This window comes from Corvus hawaiiensis, chromosome 11 (assembly GCF_020740725.1).
Source record: "Corvus hawaiiensis isolate bCorHaw1 chromosome 11, bCorHaw1.pri.cur, whole genome shotgun sequence".
Lineage (NCBI taxonomy): Eukaryota > Metazoa > Chordata > Aves > Passeriformes > Corvidae > Corvus > Corvus hawaiiensis.
Window position 1 is genome coordinate 11,913,432 of NC_063223.1, and position 17,817 is coordinate 11,931,248.

At 50.0% G+C, this 17,817-nt stretch overlaps 2 protein-coding genes across 3 annotated transcripts; one reads left to right on the top strand and one right to left on the bottom strand.

Moving 5' to 3' along the window:
• The first annotated feature begins 30 nt into the window (after positions 1-30).
• On the top strand, positions 31-17,766 carry P4HTM (prolyl 4-hydroxylase, transmembrane). The gene is made up of 9 exons (XM_048316000.1): positions 31-279; positions 350-431; positions 9,793-9,983; positions 11,000-11,096; positions 13,116-13,278; positions 14,887-15,072; positions 15,494-15,584; positions 16,032-16,155; positions 17,438-17,766. Exons 1-9 carry the CDS (start codon positions 31-33, stop codon positions 17,665-17,667), a joined length of 1,413 nt encoding a protein of 470 aa, XP_048171957.1. The 3' UTR covers positions 17,668-17,766.
• LOC125331589 (secreted frizzled-related protein 5-like) lies at positions 2,308-7,716 on the bottom strand. 2 transcript variants are annotated; one of them, XM_048315768.1, is made up of 4 exons: positions 7,318-7,716; positions 6,397-6,569; positions 5,388-5,474; positions 2,308-4,247 (listed from the first exon to the last, which is right to left on the bottom strand). In XM_048315768.1, exons 1-4 carry the CDS (start codon positions 7,641-7,643, stop codon positions 3,907-3,909), a joined length of 927 nt encoding a protein of 308 aa, XP_048171725.1. In that variant the 5' UTR covers positions 7,644-7,716; the 3' UTR covers positions 2,308-3,906. The 2 variants fall into 2 exon arrangements, with proteins under 2 accessions (XP_048171725.1, XP_048171724.1); XM_048315767.1 differs by having other exon boundaries at positions 2,852-4,247; positions 5,388-5,477; positions 7,318-7,643.
• Positions 17,767-17,817: the final 51 nt, after the last annotated feature.

The window sequence follows — 17,817 nt, forward strand, 5'->3', positions numbered from 1 at the left end:
TGGTGACGCGGGGCCGGGCGGGCCGGGGCGATGGCGGCGGCGGAGGCGCGGGCCGAGGGGCCCCCGCTGCCCGGCCCGCCGGGGGGCCGCCCGCGGCCCGTCTGCTCCCGCCCCTACTTCCTCGTCCTCATGGTCTTCGCGCACCTCTACGTCCTCAACGTCCTGGGGCTGCTGCTCTTCGTGCACCTCAGCGCCGGCGAGCCCGGCGGGCCGCCCGCCGCCCCCCCGCCGCCGCCGCCGCCGCCCGCCCGCGCCCTCCCGCGCCTCGAGGGCATCAAGGCAAGGCCGCGACCGGGGGCTGGGGCCGGGGCCGCTGGCTGCTGACCGCTGACCGCTGCTCTCCCCGCAGGTGGGCCACACGCAGCGGGTGGAGCTGGTGCCCGGCAGGGCCCACGCCGTGCGCACCCTCAGCCTCAAGCCGCTCCTGTTCGGTGAGTACCGGCCCCGCCGGGGGCAGCTGCTGCCGGGCCCGGGCACGCCGGTAGCGGGGGGATTTCCGTCCTGACGGCGGAGCGGGGTGTGTGTGTGTGCGTGTCTGTCTGACACCCGCCGCTGTCTTACACCCACTCGGGGGAAGATGACTTCCCGCGTGTTGGCATCACCTCCCTGTGCTGCTGCTCCCTGGGGCTGCGTTAGAAAGAGTGTGGTATCGTTTAAAGTATTTTAATGTAAAATTCGCAGAGGTTACTTATTCTGGATGGCTCACTTTGAAGAATTTGGAAGATTAACCTTTCCAGGTTTTTCAGATTATCTGTGAAATACTAGGAATAGACAGCAGATCACTGGCAAGAAGCATGAAGAAGATGCTCAATGTAAGGAAAGGACAAGAGATACCCAAACTTTTGTTAATAAATTATGAAAAAGCAATTTAGTGTTGGTGCTTCAGCACTGAGGAAACGAGTAACAGGAGAATTGATAGATTTTAAGTCTTCCACCATTTCATGTTCTGTTCTAGATTTATCTTTATTTTTGGCTTCTCTGATACACCACCACACAACATCTGCCTTTTTGATATTTTTAAATCTTCTTTACCTTTCTGTGAGGTTTTGCTGTCACTGGTCAAGTCTCACTAATTGAACTCTGTGTTCTGGAAATCCACTGACAATGTAATAATTTGGGGGGGATCAATCATTACAAAATTCCTACTACTGCAAAGTCAGAGAAAACCTGTTCTTTCTGAAAAGAAAGTAGAGAATCTTTCAGATGCTTTCTCAATAATATAAATAGAGGGGGGTTTTTTCTGTTTCCAAGTAGATCATACACACTGAAAACCTCACCATGAATTTCTTAGTGGATTTCTGACATTCACTAAATAGACACACCAACCTGGATCTGATAAAACCCCACAGCATCACAAAACTGATATCATTACCAGAACCACGGTCGAGGCAATTGCTCTGGTTTTCACTCAGGAAAACCCCTGTCTCCTTTTTCCCAGCTTTTCCAGTTCCACTGAAGTGAAACAGTTGGTCCTGGCCTGCAAGGAAGGTGCTGAGGATGATAAAAGGCAGGTTTGTCCTGGCAGCAGTAATCCTGCAGTTTTTAGTTTCTTGTTCCAGCACCTCCATTGGTTTTGAGGGAAGCTTTGCTCCCTAAGGATGCCATCACAGACTGTGACAGACATTCACCATTTGAGATGCCACAAGTCTGTTCTCCTTTGTCCTCTGATAAGGAGTCCCTTATTTAGAAACTGCAAGTTGCAAGACAATTCTTATCTCCCGGATAAACCTGCCAGGAGCCAGATCTGACTTTAAAAGACTTCCAGAGACTTCTCTATCTATGCAAGCAGTACCAATCTAATTCAACTGGTTTAAAAAAACTAATGCATTGCATCTCTGTTGCTTAAATTAGTGGAAGTGTGTATTTAACTTGGTTGTGTTTGGTAAATACAGAAGTCCTTAGCAAAGACTCTTGAGTTTCTGGGGATTTAACACGAAGTGCTGCAGCATACAAGAGAATTTAAGGAAACAGTCCCTGGTCTATCATCTTTGCTTTCAGCAGAGCAGGCTGCAGTGGGACCACAGGAGCAGGCACTCATAAATGATTTAATGTGTTCTCTGGGCTTCAGAGCATGGGCTGGACATCGTAGGGGAACTTTAGGTTTGTTTTTTAAGTGTGGCTAAGTCACATCTGCATGAAACCCAAGTGTATTTTATGGAGCTGTGAAAAAAACCCTGCCCTATTTTTTCCGCCCTCTGGCTACAACGCCTCTTTTCTAAAGCTTGTAAGTCAGACCATCTGTGGATTTTCAGTTGGGAAACACTAGTAACCAAATAGCCCTACTAATGGAAAAAATCAGACAAAGCCTTTTCAACCTTCAGAGCTTTTATGTGTTCTGTTTTACAAACGCAGTCTGTTCAGAAGATATTGCCATTGCAGGGACCACCTGACAGCAGATTCTGTGGATTGGGCAGCAGTTTTTAAGACAAGACAGTGGGGAGGAATAAAAATAGGAAAATTCGCTGTGTTTTTCTTCTGAGCCTCAGGGAAGAAAAGTAATCACTGCACAAATGTCAGGGCACAGCTGAATTGCAGTGTGTCTGAGCGCTCGTTTCAGCCCACACCAGTGTGAGGAGGAGCTCACAGCGTGGGTTGTTGGTGTGCCTTGTGAGCACGGGGAGGCAATATGTCTCCAGCAGACCGATGTGTCTCCAGCAGCCTGCAGCGGTCTGTGCACAGGCATCACCAACAAGGCAGAAAGCATTCCTCCCAAAGGCTGTTTTTTCCCCTTGTTTTCTTTTATTTCAGCCACAGGTTTAAGCCAATATGGAAAACTTTCCATGGACAGTGCTTTGTTAGGCAGTAGAAATCCGATCTGTTTTCTCATTTGGGGATTTGCTGTTTTCTGCTCTGTCGTCTGGAGCACAGTGCATACCCCTGCAGGGAGTGACAGTCCTGCTTGGGTGAGAGAGTGAGCTGCAGAGAACTTGGTGAGACTGAGTTTTCCCATATCTTCTCTCTTCTCTGTGTACAGGTGGAAGGCCAGGCAGCTGTGGAGGGTTTCTCCCCTGCTCCCATATCGGAACTGCAATATCCTACTGTGCTGGGGCTGGGACTCGCCTCCCAGTCCCAAGCAAAGCTGTTGCTCACACCAAAGCAGAGCTTTGAACAGCTGATGTCTCACTCATGCTCTGCTTTTCTCAACATTCTTGTGATATCCCCAGTTACCAGAATCTTCTGATCCACACTGAATTTCTGATGTGGAAAAATAGTTTTCCCTGTTATGCAGAAACCCTCAGCTATCTGCTCTGTGCCTTTCCTGCTTGAGAATGGCTGTTTCCTTTTGCCTGTGTGGATGCTCATCAACTCTCAGCACAGGAAGCTGAAGGGACAGCCTGACTCAAGAGCAGAGTTCAGCATGTAGTTTCTAAGGGGCTGGGCATAGCCGGGGTGGGTTCTTCTCCTGGTTAATTTACCTCAGACTGTTCAAGAGTAAAGTATTTGCTCCATTACATAAAAAGTATTACTTCGCAGTCAGGGAGACTTTCATGTAATCTCTGGACAGAAAGCAAGCAGGCACTTGGACCGCATCAGTGTCTCAGGGTCAAATAATGAATCTGAAATACCAGTTCTGATAATGAGAGCTAGAAGGAACTGTTATTAAAGGTTTCTTCTAGTTTGTCCTCACCTGCATAGTTAAGTTTTGTTGTGATGTTGGATCCTACACAAAGCTGAACATTGCACATCCAGGATCTGCAGAGCCTTGTGAGAGGAACATGTTAAACCTGCATCCTTAAGCTCTGTCTTGGTAAAACGGGATCTGTAGTGAAGCCCTATCTGTGCACTATGACTGCTTCAAATCACCTAGAAATACAACTGTACATCTCCAAAACACCACCTGCCAGGGAAAGGAGTTTTCTAGCCATAGGGAAGGGAGCAGTTTCTTGTTGCTGGAATTGAGATTTTTCAGACCTTCTGTCCCGCCTGTTCGGGGCAGCGGTGATGTTTCCACCTCCGCACCGCCTGGTGCAGGTTCCTGTTCCTCTTCTGCCAGGCATAGGCCTTGTTCACCACCACTTTGTCATTCTGTACTTCACCACTTACAACAAAGACCCCTGCATGAGTGCCTCGCATGATGTTGTGGGCACAGGTGGCATCTATGTCCAGCCACTGCTGGAGCCTGGCAGGGATTTCAGTTCTGAGGAGTGGGCCATGCTTCAGCACCTCCAGCTTGGAGGAGTCCAGATCGAAGTCCGAGATGGTGGTGGTGCTGGTGGTGTTCTTCCTCAGGATTCGGATTTTCACTGCTGCAGGGGATGGAAAAAGAGCTGTGAGTTCTGTTTACTCTTCATAGCTCTCACCAATTCAACACATAGAGCCAGCCCAAGGCTTCTCTGCTGTCTCTGTAATGTGGGGAAGTATCTGTCCGAGCTTTTGTAATTGCAGTGAACTTGTAAAAGTTCTCATTTGAGGTTAGTTTCCAGTAGTGAACACTGTTCTTAGAATCACAGAATTATTTAGGTTGGAAAATACCTCAGAGATCAAGTTCAACCACTGACCTAGCACTGCCCAGTTCACCATCAAACCATGTCCTCAACTGCCACATCTACATGTCTTTCAAATACCTTCAGGTGACTCAACCCCAAGCCTGTTCCAGTGCTTGATAATTCTTATGGTACAGAAATTTTTCGTATTACCCAATCTGAACCTCTTCGTTGCAACTTGAAGTGATTTCCTCTTGTCCTTGTTACTTGGGAGAAAAGACCTCCTTCTCCCTCAATCCATTTCCCTCATAAGAGTGGCAAAGATGTATCAGCACCACTCCAGAAACCCTGGAGGAATCATGGGCACAGGCAAGCAGATGCATCAAAGTCCTGGTCTGCAAATTACTTTTCTCTGAGCAGGGATTTCAGGAAGTGACATGACTGACAGCTGCTCAGGATTTGTAACCTTTTTGCTTTTATTGAAAAATCTTTTTATTTTTCTATTTATATGCCTGAATTCAGGACGGTTGCTTGAAAACTTCCTGCCAGCTGATTGAGCAGAGCCAGTGCTGCGACTTGCTTGGGCTAGGAGAGGGAGAGTCACAATACTAGAACAACAGTATTAAAGTTTGAAATAGCTGGCATTGCTAAAGATTCTTATAGGCATTGATTGAAATGTTTGTATGCAAGGGAAAACCAGAGTACTGCTTGTTTTTAGCAGTCACAGACCAAAACCAAATCAGAGCCCACAGAAATAAAGCAGGTCTTCACTTTCAGTGCTGCCAGGAGCTAGGCCCTCCTGCTACCTCACAGGTAAGGTGGAAACTGAAAATCCCTGGTATCTGCTGTAAAAGCTGCAGTTTCTCCAAGTCAATATGTTATGGCAAAGCTATTTTCTGTCCATGACACTGTTTGGCTGCTGGAGGGAATGGCACCAATTGAGAGGAGAAGGAGGGTACTCACCGAAATCATTGGCACAGAGGCTTTCCAGGATCTCCCTGGCAGTGCTGGCCTCCTCAAGCTCGCAGTCCTTGCAGCTGGCTCGGGGCACTGCTGCAGCAGAAATTAGGTTATAACACCCTTGTCAAGCTACACTAGAAAAGGCACAATGAAATTTTGAGATCTACGAGTGGTGGTTTGCTGTTTCTTAGTGATGCTTCTTCCTGAGCTACCCAGGCCCTGGAAAGATAGCACAGACAGGCAGGGTGGGAAATGTTAAAACTCTCCTTCCTGTGACTGGGGCAGACACTGCTTGTGCTTTGTTCAGGCTTGTGCGCGTTGCTGCATGTTAAAGCAGCAGTGAAAATGCTTAGTGAAGATCTCCTAATTTGGATGAAACAGCAAAACCAGTGGTATGGCCAGACTCCATTCAGTGATGCTGAAATGATATTGTTGAAATATCTGTTCTTCCCTTAACTGCTCTTGAATCTCCCCCAGTATTCATCAGTATCTGGGTGTTAATTTAGTCTTTCAGACAGACTTTTTTCTGGTGTAACTCATGTCTGCAGAGGCTCATGTCCCTTCATGGTGTTTCTAATGTTTAAAGAGAAGGCTTGCAAAACATTTCTTTTTGCATATTTTTAAGCCCTAGACAGAGCTGAAAGATCAGGGCTGCAGCTCTGTAGCTCCACTGGAAGCACGTCTCGCTGCTGGGAGTCTGCACTTCATGAGCTCTCCCACTGTGCCTGGGCTGGAGGCTTTGCAGCCTTTCCTTCCCCCTACCCCAAACCCTGCAGGATCTGATGGCACCCAGAGAGCTAATGAATACAGCTGAGAGAGGAACAAGCCACAGTCAATGTTATGCTAATTTTCTAGACACAGTTCCCAGACAGAACAAAACTAGAATTTGTAATTTTTTTTTTAAAATACAGCTTAAAACCAGAAATATGCAGAATAGAAACAAGTCGTAGGATCATCCTTTTGAGCTTTCAGTGTTACATATGGGAAAATACATGAAGACAAAACCTCTTACTTCTCCTGCTTGAGGAATTTTCATCCATAGAGACTGCTGCGATGCACAGTTCATGATCTGCAGGGAACTTGTTGCAATTCAGGATTTCGGGCCAGGGGTAGCCGTAACAAGCCATGACGGGCGCGCAGCTTCTCTTGACGGCTTCGCAGAGGCTGCGGCAGGGATAGATGAGCCTGGGGAGGGGATGGGCTGTCAGCACCTCCGTGTGCCTGGCAGGAGGCTGAGGGTCGAGCCCTGGCAACACCGCTGCTGCACAGGGCTGTGTTAAAGGGTTAGCAGGCAATTTTGGGATCTTGGATTTTTTTTTGAACGTTCATGTCCAGGAAGCAAGCAAGGAATTTCTGAGGGCAGGAGGGATAAGGCTGTTCAATACAAGGCAGCTGCCAGAAGCCCTTCACCTCCTTAGGGAACTTCTCTAGTTGTGCAAAGGCTGCTTATCTTTGCAGGTGCCTGATTACACACCAAATTTCCTTAGCACCTCTGCTTTGAGACCTGCACCTCAAAACTGGGGATTTGTTTCTGCTGCTGGAACAGTTGGGAAACTGAGAAACCATGTGTTTGGGGCGGGAGCTGGGGTCCCTCTGCACCGGAGGTGGGAGGTGAAGCGGGTGTGTGACAGCAGCTACTGCAGTGTATGAGGGGGGAGCCAGGTCATGTGGCAGCAGTGCCTGGGGTGAGAGAGCTGAAGAATCCCGAGGAGGGAACATATTTCTGCTCCTGTGATATGAAATGCTCATGTTTTGCTTTCAGAGGGATGTTCACTGTTGAGTAATCCAATTGTCCCTTGCCAAGAGCAGCAGCACTGCTTCTTGGGGACTGCACAGATCACATCGAATGCATTTTCTCTCAGGAGGCACATGTAGTTGTGCTCCTGTGGGGAGTTAACTGTTACAGCTGAAGTAACTCGTAAAAGCATCTTACCTGTCCAAGCAGATCGGTGCAAAGAGGGAGCAGAGAAAAATCCTAGCATCTGGGTGGCACTCCCTGGCCAGCAAGGGCAGCCAGCTGGAAGACTGCTGGATGACTTCTGTCATGGTCTCATGCTCCAGCAGGTTGGGAATCCTCATCTCGGAGTAGCCGATATCGTAACACAAGGCCATGCGGTGTGGGATGGGCATGCAGCTGGAGGATCTCCTCAGGTAGCTCGCCCAAGCACCCGGAGAGCCCCAGAGCAGCAGCCGTGCCAGGAGACCCAGCAGCCACGGGCCACCCAACCTCGAGGGGTGCCTGCGGTGGGACGTGACCATGCTTGGAGCGAGTGAACCAACAGCACACCCCAGACTGAGCTGCTCCTGACTGTGGGATGCCTTTTATAGCCTACGAGCCACCTCTTTGTCAATCCATCCTCATTAAGTGCGGCCCTTTCAGAGCCCTCATGGGGAAGACAATGCTCCAGTTTTCATTTGCCAGCGGCCCTGATTGTTTGTATTTTAGCAGGGGTTTGGCTTAGATCAGCAGGTGTGGAAATGAGGGCAGTTGGGGAGGGATGAATGACTTGGCCCATGTGTCTTGGGGCTCTTTCAGCCAAGATTGAATCTCTGTTTGACACCAGTGCTCCAACCCATCCCCTTTCTCTTGCTCCAGGATTAGTCATTATTTCATAAACCCTAATGTTTTCCTCTCTTTTGTTTTTTGTAAAAGCAATCAAGTGTTGCTTAAAGTCAATTAGGAGGCATTTGTTTAGCTGGATCTATTGTTGAGCAGGCAGGGAGATAGGATGGTCTCACAGCCAGAAGTTAACTGTTTAAGAGAGCTGAGGGCAGAGAGGAACTAATTTGCAGCTGTGGAGCCAGGTTGTTTGCAGACAGGATTGGCAGCACTCAGCTGGAAACCCCCTCACCTTGCAACCTGCATGACCACACACTTTCCAGTTAACAGAATTCCTACTTCATTCTGAAATCCCGTCGCTACCACTGAAGAGTGGAATTGTCCTTCCTCCAGCACATAATTAAGATTCCATAAGCATAAGCCATCATTATTGTAGCCCAGTTTGGGGAAGTGGAAATACTGGGGGTGCTGGTTGCCAGTGCACACGGTTCATTTGGACCTGGTGCTGTGCCATGAGGTTCAAACTGGTCAGTAGAAGCTCCAGTTCTGAAGCATCCTCTGGCACAAGGACCCTGTGCTGCCTGTGGCGGAAATTGTTTCCTTGGAGCGTGTTACGGATACAGCTGGCTGCATTGTGTTCCTGGGGCTTCTCAGGAACAGCTCATTTTCTACAGGGCTAGTTCTGGTCTGTGCTTAGCAGGAAGCCAACTGCTTATTGACAGCTTGAGCTGATAGGGTTGATTTCAGGTCATGAAAGTAATTAATTTTTTCCCTCCATTTGAGGATGGCTGCTGTAGTTGATCTATAATGTGTCCTTGGCACATACCTGCAGGAGCTCTAGGGAGCTGCAATTTGGAGAGCAGGACCTTGGGTCTAGGAGTACTTAACCTGTCCTGCGTTGGTGGTTTTTCTTTCCCTTTTCAAAAGTCTCAGCAGCTGGTAACAAGGTCACCCTCGCTGTGACAGACACCAGCCAGGAGGATCCTCTCAACTTCCTGGGCCACAGTCGAACTGGGCTCTGGGATGGAACCTTGCCAGTGCTTTCCAAGTGCATGCCCCATGTACCATGCAGCTAAAAATCTCCTAGCCTCATGGTCAGCAGTGTATTTCTCTGCACTTCAATTTGCTTGGGATTGTGCAATTGCCTGATTGCGGCTGGGTTGGTGCTGCAAAGGAAAGCTGGAGGTACCTGGGTGTGGAGACTGGCATCCTCCCTGTCCAGTATCTTCCTCTTTAATACTACATTTGAAGAGCATTTTTAGTGGGGGATCAAGAGAATGAGAGGGAGTAAGTTAGAATTTTTCTCCTTTCTGTTTGAGTTTCACAGTAGAGCACTGTGCCATGCTCCCCTGAAAGGGATTTGGTTTTGTGCAAAGTGCCAGTGCAAAGTGCCATCCTCTCCACATGAGAGCAAGGAAGTCTGAAACCCTGGCCATCACCACTGCCCACTGTAAAGATTTTTGGCCTTCCTTCCAGTAAAGCAGCAGTTCCCAGACTGTGATCCACATGGCACCTTTGAAATGGTAATATGCAGTGATATGCACATGTTTGTTCACTCCTTTGTCCATTGTGGTATCTGTGGGAGAGTTTAAGGGCTTGACCCCAGGATCCAAACATTTAGGAACTGCTGCTATAAAAATACCTGCCTCCAGCAGCTCAGGTGTGTGGTGTATGCTCTTTGAGAGCCCTTCTGGTAGAAGGGTGGCTGTTTTTGAATGTCCCAAACTTAGCCAGTTCCTAAATTTCCCCCCTACCTCTTTTGGTTTTTTCCCTGAGTCTCCTGCCACCAGCATGGGATCCCACTGTAACAGTTCCTCAGTCTCTGTTGCTGCTGACACTTTGTTGCAGAAATTCCTGACTTCCTGACAGAGGAGGAGTGCAAGCTCATTGTCCATCTGGCAAAGCTGAAGGGGCTGCAGAAGAGCCAGATCCTACCAACAGAGGACTATGAGGAAGCCATGGAAATGATTGAAATCAGCCAGATGGACATTTTCAATCTGCTGGATCACAATCAGGATGGGCAGCTGCAGCTCAAAGAGGTAGAGTGTGGGACAGACTGGGGGAGGTTTGCTGGGGACCCTCTGGCACATCCCCTCATCAGATGCTCTCTTGGTTACTCATGTGCTCAGGTGGGGCCAGACCCCAGGATATACCAATCACAATTAGCTTAATTTTAGGTCTCAGAACTTGTGCTGGCCTTCAGAATGGGAGTTTCTGGGGCAATGTGCAGTAGTTGTCATGCTATTGGGAGGCAGCAGCAGTCCTTGGCAGGACATGTGTGTTTTGAATATGCTGGATTAAATGTTTCTGTGCTGTGGGTTGCCTCTTGCTGTATGTCTTGGGAAGTGAGTTTGTCACATCGGCCCTGCTTTGTGCAGCCTGTGGGGAATTTACTCTGTGAATTCACAAAGCCACACCTATTGATGAGCTGAGGGGGATAATGAGCACCTTGTCCACAGCTCTTCAGCACCCTTGCCCTGTATGGCAGGGTGCATCAGGGCAAGTCCTGGCAGTTCAAGTGTGTCCCTCCTCGGGCTCCCATTTCAAGTGAAACCAGGAGTCTGAACTATCCCGTGCACCATGAGTGCTGTGGAGTATGGGGAGCTGTGCCAGTGACAGCCCAGGGCAAGGCTGCTTTCTCTGAAGGTCAGAGCCTGCTGAGAGCTCTTCAGGCTTCTGCATCTCTCTGTACATGTTGAAGGGAAGAATTTTGTTCCAAGCCCTTACTTTGGACAAGTAAAAGCATTCACTTTATCAACAGCTTTACTTTCCCTTCAAGAGGAAGAGCTGTGCTCTCTCCACCTCAGGGCTGGTTAACCAAGTCCCAGCAGTCATTTGCCATGACCTAAACTGGAAATAACAGCACTCATCAGCCACACTCTGTGTGTGGCTGCCAGATGATACTCACTGCAGTCGTCTTTCTGCAGAGATGTGCTGCTGCCTGTCTGGCTGATGTGCTGTGGAGGAGATCCCACCAGGCCTCATGCAGGGAATCTGTAGGGGCTCAGGAGTGCAAGAAACCAGTGCCCTTTTTTAATCCATTTATGAATTTCAGGTGTTGACCCATACCCGCCTAGGGAATGGCAGGTGGATGACCCCCGAAAACATCCGGGAGATGTATACAGCGGTCAAAGCTGATCCTGATGGGAATGGTAAGAGCAGCTCCATGGAAATCCCTTCACCCTCAGCACCCTGGACACCTTGCACAGCCATGTGGGGGAGAGCATAAGCCATGTCCCTGCCCAGGCCTGTTTCTCTAGCTGAATTCTTCAAAGGGAAGTAACACTTCTAGAGACCTTCTCAGGAAAGTAAATGCAGTGTAACCCTCTTACTGCAGCACTCCTGCCCCTGCATCACCACTCTAGCAGCTAAGTGGTCCCACTGCCTGGGCTTGGATCTTGCTGGAGCAGGACCAGACCACAACTCTGCACTCCCTCTTCCCTGTCAGACCTGCCTTGGTTCATGCCCTGCTGTAACAGGGTCTTAGGGCTATGCTTCTGCTCCCCTGGTCTGAGAGACTGCTCAGGTTCTGACTACAGAGCTCTTGTTACCTGGGATGCAGATGTTCAGACACACATTGCATGCCACCCCCCTTTTCAGGGAGACTTTTGCAGCAGGCCAAGAGCCCCATGTCACTGTGAGGGGAGAGTGGAATAAGTGGAGGTGGGGGTGATCTTATCAGTCAGCCTTTGGCGCTGACCCCCCTCTCTGCTGCTGGAACCTCTCTGTATTCCATGAGGCCACTTCTGCCCCTCCTGCCCCCCATCTCCCAAGGGCTCCTGCTGGTCCGGACATACACTCTAACCTCTGCTGCTCTAATTAGAGTGGCCTCAATTAAGCAACACTCCATTTCCTAATCAAATTAAGTGAATGCACAGGCTCTGCACACTCTTCCAGTGACCTGGCATTGAGAGCTGCCCAGGAGGAGCTGCTTTGGAGTTGAAGCAGTAGCAGTGTGAATGCATAAATATCCGGAGGGCACTCTCCTCCAGGCTGGTGGCATTCTTGGCAGGGGTCTGACTGAGTCCTCAGTGGCTTTTCCACCATTCTGGACATTAACAAATGAAAGATCCTGTTAAAGAGCTATTGGCAGGACCTTGCTTCCAGAGTGCTGCTTCCCTCTGTTATTAGATTGGTACATGACACTGAGAGACCAGGTCACAACCTGGATGTGGCACTGTGTCATCAAAGACTGTGGGGAGTAAGGGGAAGTGGGGACAGAGAGACAGTAGGAATAATAACAGTGGATCATTTGGTCTTGACCACTTGCACCTGAGGAATTGTCCCTGGCTGACCCTTGTGGCTGGTCCCTCCTCCTGCCAGGGGGTGCTGGTGCCCAGGGAGCAGAGCTGGCTCCCAGCAGCACTGGCTTTGCTGCCTGAATGAGCTCCTCTCCCAGCCCATGGTGTGTGCTGGGCAGCCCAGGGCAGCACACTGCATGCTCGTGCCCAGGGACCTGTGCAAGGCTTCCCTTCTCCAGAACAGGGAAACAGCAAACATGAGGAGTTTCCTGAAGCTGACAAAGGCAAGAGTCCTTGCTGATTCCAGTTGAGTGCAAACAAGAAATACCTGTTTTAGAAGAAACTGCTTTATACCTCTTGCTTTTCTGTTATTTCTACTTATGCAAGACCATGCTGTCATGCATTCCTCATTTATGTGTTGCAATTACACGAATGCAGGATAATGCACTGCTTGGTTTGTGTTTGGCTTTTTCTTAATTACCCTGCAAGGTCATATAGAAAATGTAGTCTGAGGTGTCCCACTCTGTCCTTAAAGATGTTGATTTAAATATCTAAGTAATAAGCGTCAAGAGATTGGGTGGCACAGACTTTCTTGTGTATATCAGAACTTTGGTGTCTGTTTCTCTCTTTTGATGTATTGATTTGTATGTTTTAGGAGCTTTTTAAAGTTTAAAATGGTGTTTTGCCTGTCCCAGTTCTGACCCTGCACAGTTCACTTTGGCAGGTTGCTCTGTGTCCTCTGCTGCAGGCGAGAGCATTGCTGGAGCCCACGATCATGGGCAGAAGGGGTGCAGCCTGTGATGGACACAGTGGACCCTGACTGTGAGGAAGGCAGTTTGTGCAGTGCTCTTAGCTGGTGTTTCTCCAAGTACAGGACACAATAACTATTACCTGTGCCAGAGTCAGGTGGCTTTTCCTGTGTTCCCATAGGTGTGCTAAGTTTGGAGGAGTTCAAGCAGTTGAATATCCGTGATTTCCACAAGTACATGGGAAGCCAGAAGGTGAAGATGAGTGACTTGGTTCGCAACAGCCAGCACACCTGGCTGTACCAGGGCGAGGGGGCACACCGGGTCATGAGAGCCATTCGGCAAAGGTAAGGGCCAGGCAGCTGAGGGCAGGTTGGGTTTGGGTAGGCACAAGCACCACCTGTGTGCTGGGAGAGGCAGTGGCAGACTTGCTAATATTCACACTTCCTAATTGTGTGAAAAGTCTTTGGAGTATAAAGAGCAATGAACACAGACACAAAATGGAGAGAGGAGGTTTTCATTAGAACAAGAATTTGTATTGTCCTGTGGAAAGGGAAAAAGAAAAATCGAACCTTTCAGCATCTCCATTCACTTTTGGGAACAGCCCTATAAAACCAGGAAGATTTGGCAGTATATGAAATCATTCATTCTAATTAGTAACTGAGCTTACTGGGAGAAACTGCCCATTTCCAATGCTGTCTGGGTGCCAGCAGTTACTGTCGTTTGCTTTAGTTACTCATGCATTTCACTGAAATCTGTCTTTGCTGTTCAGAGCTGACTTTTTAAAAAGCAAAACTTCACCTTAAATAAGCCAAGTTAGTTTAATCCTCCGAGCACACATACTGTAAGGCAGCTCATGGCAGATGGGAGAACCTCTTACCCTTCCCTTCGTCTCAGATTTGATACTGGGAAGAGCTGAAGCCCAGCATGAAGGCCAAATCATGTAGTTGTGGTGAGTTTCAGATAATTGGCTGGAGAATCGCTTGTTCTTGTGGTGTTGGTCCTCACCCAGAACATGGGTAAAACCTGTCCTGAGGCCTGAAAAACAGCTGTTGGCCACTCCTTTTCTGCAGTGCATTCCAGTAGGAAAATGGGGTTGCATATTGCCTTGATTAGAGCAGACTGTGGCTGCCACCTTCTCCATGCCAGCTAGCCAGCACACACAGCATTCCGCTTGTACGCTTTCCAGTTGGTCGCTATCAGGAGGACATGAAGACACAGCACTGAAGGAGGCTGTTAGTCCTTCCTGGGACCAGGCAGCGCCTGCAGGGGCTTTGCCATCCTGCCCGGGTGCCACATTCTCCTTGCACCTGCCCCAAGGGCTTCACTGGTCCAGATTCTCAGAGCTCTGAGTGTTCTTTGGCAGGTCTCAAGACGTACCTGCTTGCCTTGGGGATGATCTCAGATGTAGCAGTGGAAAAATCCCAGAGCAGGAGGGCTCCAGTCTCCTTGATCACTTCCAGTGCCCCTCTGCCCTGGGGGAGGCTGCTGAAAAGGCAACAGGGAAAGGTGAGTTAGGTGATAAGACTATTCCTAGAGCTAGTCTCTCATTCACTCTCAGCAGGGGCCCTGTGCTTTGCTAACTGTCCCTGAGGTCTGTAGGTGGTGTGCAGGAGTCCAGAGAAGTGATGAGATGGCACATGAAGGCTCCAGGGACACGCACAGAAGGGATCTTGCTGAGCAAGCAAAGTCTTCCTGAGAGCTGGAGATGCTTCCATCAGTTTTGTTCTGTTTTTTCTTTTTCTTTAACCTTGATGAGGGCTTTCTGAGCCGATGCTGATGGTCCAACAGATCTGTAAGGACCTGGTTGTCTCTTGGCATGCTCGCTGCAGCCCATCCGTCTCTCTGGTCTTTTGGGGAAGGGGCTTCTCTTTCTCTGGATTTATTCACTGCTTGGGAGTAGTGGCTGACCAGGGTGAGGATGCTTTCCACTCACCTGCTCTGCTCTTCCCCAGGGTAATGCGCCTGACTCGCTTGCCCCCTGAGATCGTAGAGCACAGCGAGCCCCTCCAGGTTGTGCGGTACGACCAAGGAGGGCACTACCATGCCCACATGGACAGTGGCCCCGTGTTCCCTGAGACTGCCTGCAGCCACACGAAGCTTGTTGCCAATGAAAGCGCTCCCTTTGAGACCTCCTGCCGGTAAGCTCTGCCCTGAACACGTTAGACAAGGGGTGTGGAGGGTTTTCAAGGTGTGTGGAGCCATTTCACCTCATCTCACCTGAGACTCAGTGCTCAGGTTGTGGGCTCACAAACCAGCTCAGGACATCACTGGCATGAAGAGGTTTTAAAGGGGAGGTGGGCAAATCCTGTGGGTCCACACAAGTAAAGTGGAGTGGGTGGGCCATCCCCAGCAGAGCCTACAGGTCCATTCACTACTCTGGGTAGGGGTTTTCTTTGCTGTCCTTGTGTTAACTCTTGGAGAAAAGCTGACAGTGTAAATCATGTGCCATGTGATGTCTTGGAGGAGCCACTGTATTTATGGTGGAGGGGCAGGGCATGGACAACCCCTGTGCATCTCCTCCTGCTCCAGGTGTGTCTCCTGACAGCCTCTGTCTTGCAGGTATGTGACCGTGCTGTTCTACCTGAACAATGTAACTGGGGGAGGTGAAACAGTCTTTCCTATCGCTGATAACAGGACATACGAAGAGACGGTAAATGAACCTCGCCTACATGTTACCCCTGGAGATTCTGAGTCCCTTTTTGAATGTCTTTATTCACTATGGCTGCAGGAGGGATCTGGTGCATGAGGTTGGCGTGCAGTAGCATTTGTAGCTAGAGCTTTGGGGAAACCATGCTCCACTTAACAGTCTTTTTGCTCTGAGGACAAGGGAAGAAGCACAGGGATTTGACAGCTCAGCTTTCCCTGCTCAGAAGTGTGAGGTGTCAGGCAGTGTGTTAAGAAATGGCAGCTGCTCAGAAACAGGTTATGAACATCCAGGGGCTTGAAACTGGCTGCTCCAGTTGGGTTATGAAAGCCCCTGCATCAACCTTAAGCCATCCTGTGGGACACTCAGGCAAGGGTGAGGGGCAGGGTCGTACCAGTGCATGTGCCTTGTTCCAGCCGTGTTCGTGACATCTTCCCTATGGTTTCTCTCCAGTCTTTGATCCAGAATGACATTGACCTGCGAGATACTCGGAAAAACTGTGACAAGGGCAATTTGCGAGTGAAACCTCAGCAAGGCACTGCTGTCTTCTGGTACAACTACCTGTCAGATGGAGAAGGTACCGGCTCACTTCAAAACTGGGCTCTTGGGAGGGGTAGGACTGCAGTAGGTGACAGCCATCATCTCCTTGCTGCAGCTGGGAGCTCAAAGAACAGCCAAAAAAAGGGTGGTAGCTGCCTGCTAGTGGGAACTGTAGAGTCTACTTGTCACCAGCTGGGTAGGAGCTTCCTGACTCTGAAAGGCCTTTGTTTACAGGCAGTAGGTCAGTGGCTCCTGATGTCTTTGGGGGACAGGACTAGCTAGCAAACAAAGACCTTGGCTGCACTCACCATCACCAGCTGCCTTTCATCCTGCTGTGCGAGCTGAAACTCCTGCTGGAACTTGGTCTGCAATTCAAAATGTGTCACTGATGTGGTGTTGCCCAAAGGGGTGGGGAGGGGAGGTAGACAAAGGCACGGCCATCAGCTCTGCAGCACTGGGACACATGGGCCACCCCATGCCACGCTTGGGGCCAATGCCTGCTTTGTAGCTCAGCTGCAGCCCCATGATGTGTCCTTGGGGCTGTTTTTGTCACAAAGCGCAGTGCGGTTTTCCCTGACAGGCTGGGAATCGACATGAATTTTTAAGGCTGCTGGTGAGTATGACTCCAGAGGGTTTCCATGACAGATTTTGAGCTGTGGTGGGAGGAAGGAGTGTAGCATCCCAAGTCCCCTGAGAGCAGCCCATGTTTCCATCTCTAGAAAATCCACTGAGGTCACAAGACCAGTGTTTGGGCTGTTGGGTGATAATATCAAGACTGTCACTCTCCTGTGAGAAGAGCCCTGTTGTGGTTTTATGAGCAATTTGTTCCTAAATGGAAAGTGGCTGCTGATGCAAGTCTGCCACAGAAAAATGATAGGATCATTGTAAACAGGTCATTTAGAACTGCTGAAATGCAATCTCTAAAACGGCTGCAAGCCTCTGGCTTCCATGGGCCTTCTAGTGGCAGCACCATCTCTTCCATGCCAGCCTTACTTTTTCCAGAAGAGCTGAGAAAAACAGCTGCTGTGATCTGGATTGTGAGAGCCACTTGTGCTGAGTGGAGACATGGAGGCAATGGGCATTTTGCACTTAGGAAGCCTGCCCTGATGAACTAACTCCTTTTAACTGCTAGGGTGAGATGGCCCCAAGATGGAGGGAGTGCCCGGAAAAGTAACTCCTTTAAGATGTATGTGAGCTCAAATCCAAGCAGGTAGTGCAGGCAGGAGAGATGGCATTGGTGTTTGCTGGCTGTATGTCCCTGTGCAGTCCCAGCTGTGCCTGCCCTCCTTGCCACCGCCTAACAGGGCTCTGCTCCGCAGGCTGGGTGGGGGAGCTGGACGACTTCGCTCTGCACGGGGGCTGCCTGGTCACCCAAGGCACCAAGTGGATCGCCAACAACTGGATCAACGTGGACCCTAACCGCCGGCGGCAGCAGCAGTTCCAGCAGGAGATGGAGCGCTTTGCGGGGACTGGGGCGGCGGCGGGGGCCGGAGCCCCGGGCGAGTGGACAGTGGACAAGGCCTACAGCGGCGTGCACCTGGAGCTGTAGTGCCGGGGGGGTGGTGCTGCCGCTCGCACGTGACTTTTTCCCGCGCAGGGCGGGGGGGGCGGGGCCGCGTCGCGCGCCAATAAAGCGTGGAGACACGGGCGTCGCCTCGGCGTGCTCTGGGGCGGGGCTGACCAATGGGCGGCGGGCTGG

Excerpts from the sequence above, each read along its gene's own strand:
- P4HTM (XM_048316000.1), top strand. The coding sequence starts at position 31 with ATGGCGGCGGCGGAGGCGCGGGCCGAGGGGCCCCCGCTGCCCGGCCCG. Across the intron at positions 13,279-14,886 it reads ATGAGAGCCATTCGGCAAAG|GGTAATGCGCCTGACTCGCT; the intron begins GTAAGGGCCAGG and ends GCTCTTCCCCAG. Across the intron at positions 15,585-16,031 it reads ACAGGACATACGAAGAGACG|TCTTTGATCCAGAATGACAT; the intron begins GTAAATGAACCT and ends GTTTCTCTCCAG.
- LOC125331589 (XM_048315767.1), bottom strand. The coding sequence starts at position 7,643 with ATGGTCACGTCCCACCGCAGGCACCCCTCGAGGTTGGGTGGCCCGTGG. Across the intron at positions 6,570-7,317 it reads GCACCGATCTGCTTGGACAG|GCTCATCTATCCCTGCCGCA; the intron begins GTAAGATGCTTT and ends TCCCCTCCCCAG. Across the intron at positions 4,248-5,387 it reads CCTCTGTGCCAATGATTTCG|CAGTGAAAATCCGAATCCTG; the intron begins GTGAGTACCCTC and ends CATCCCCTGCAG.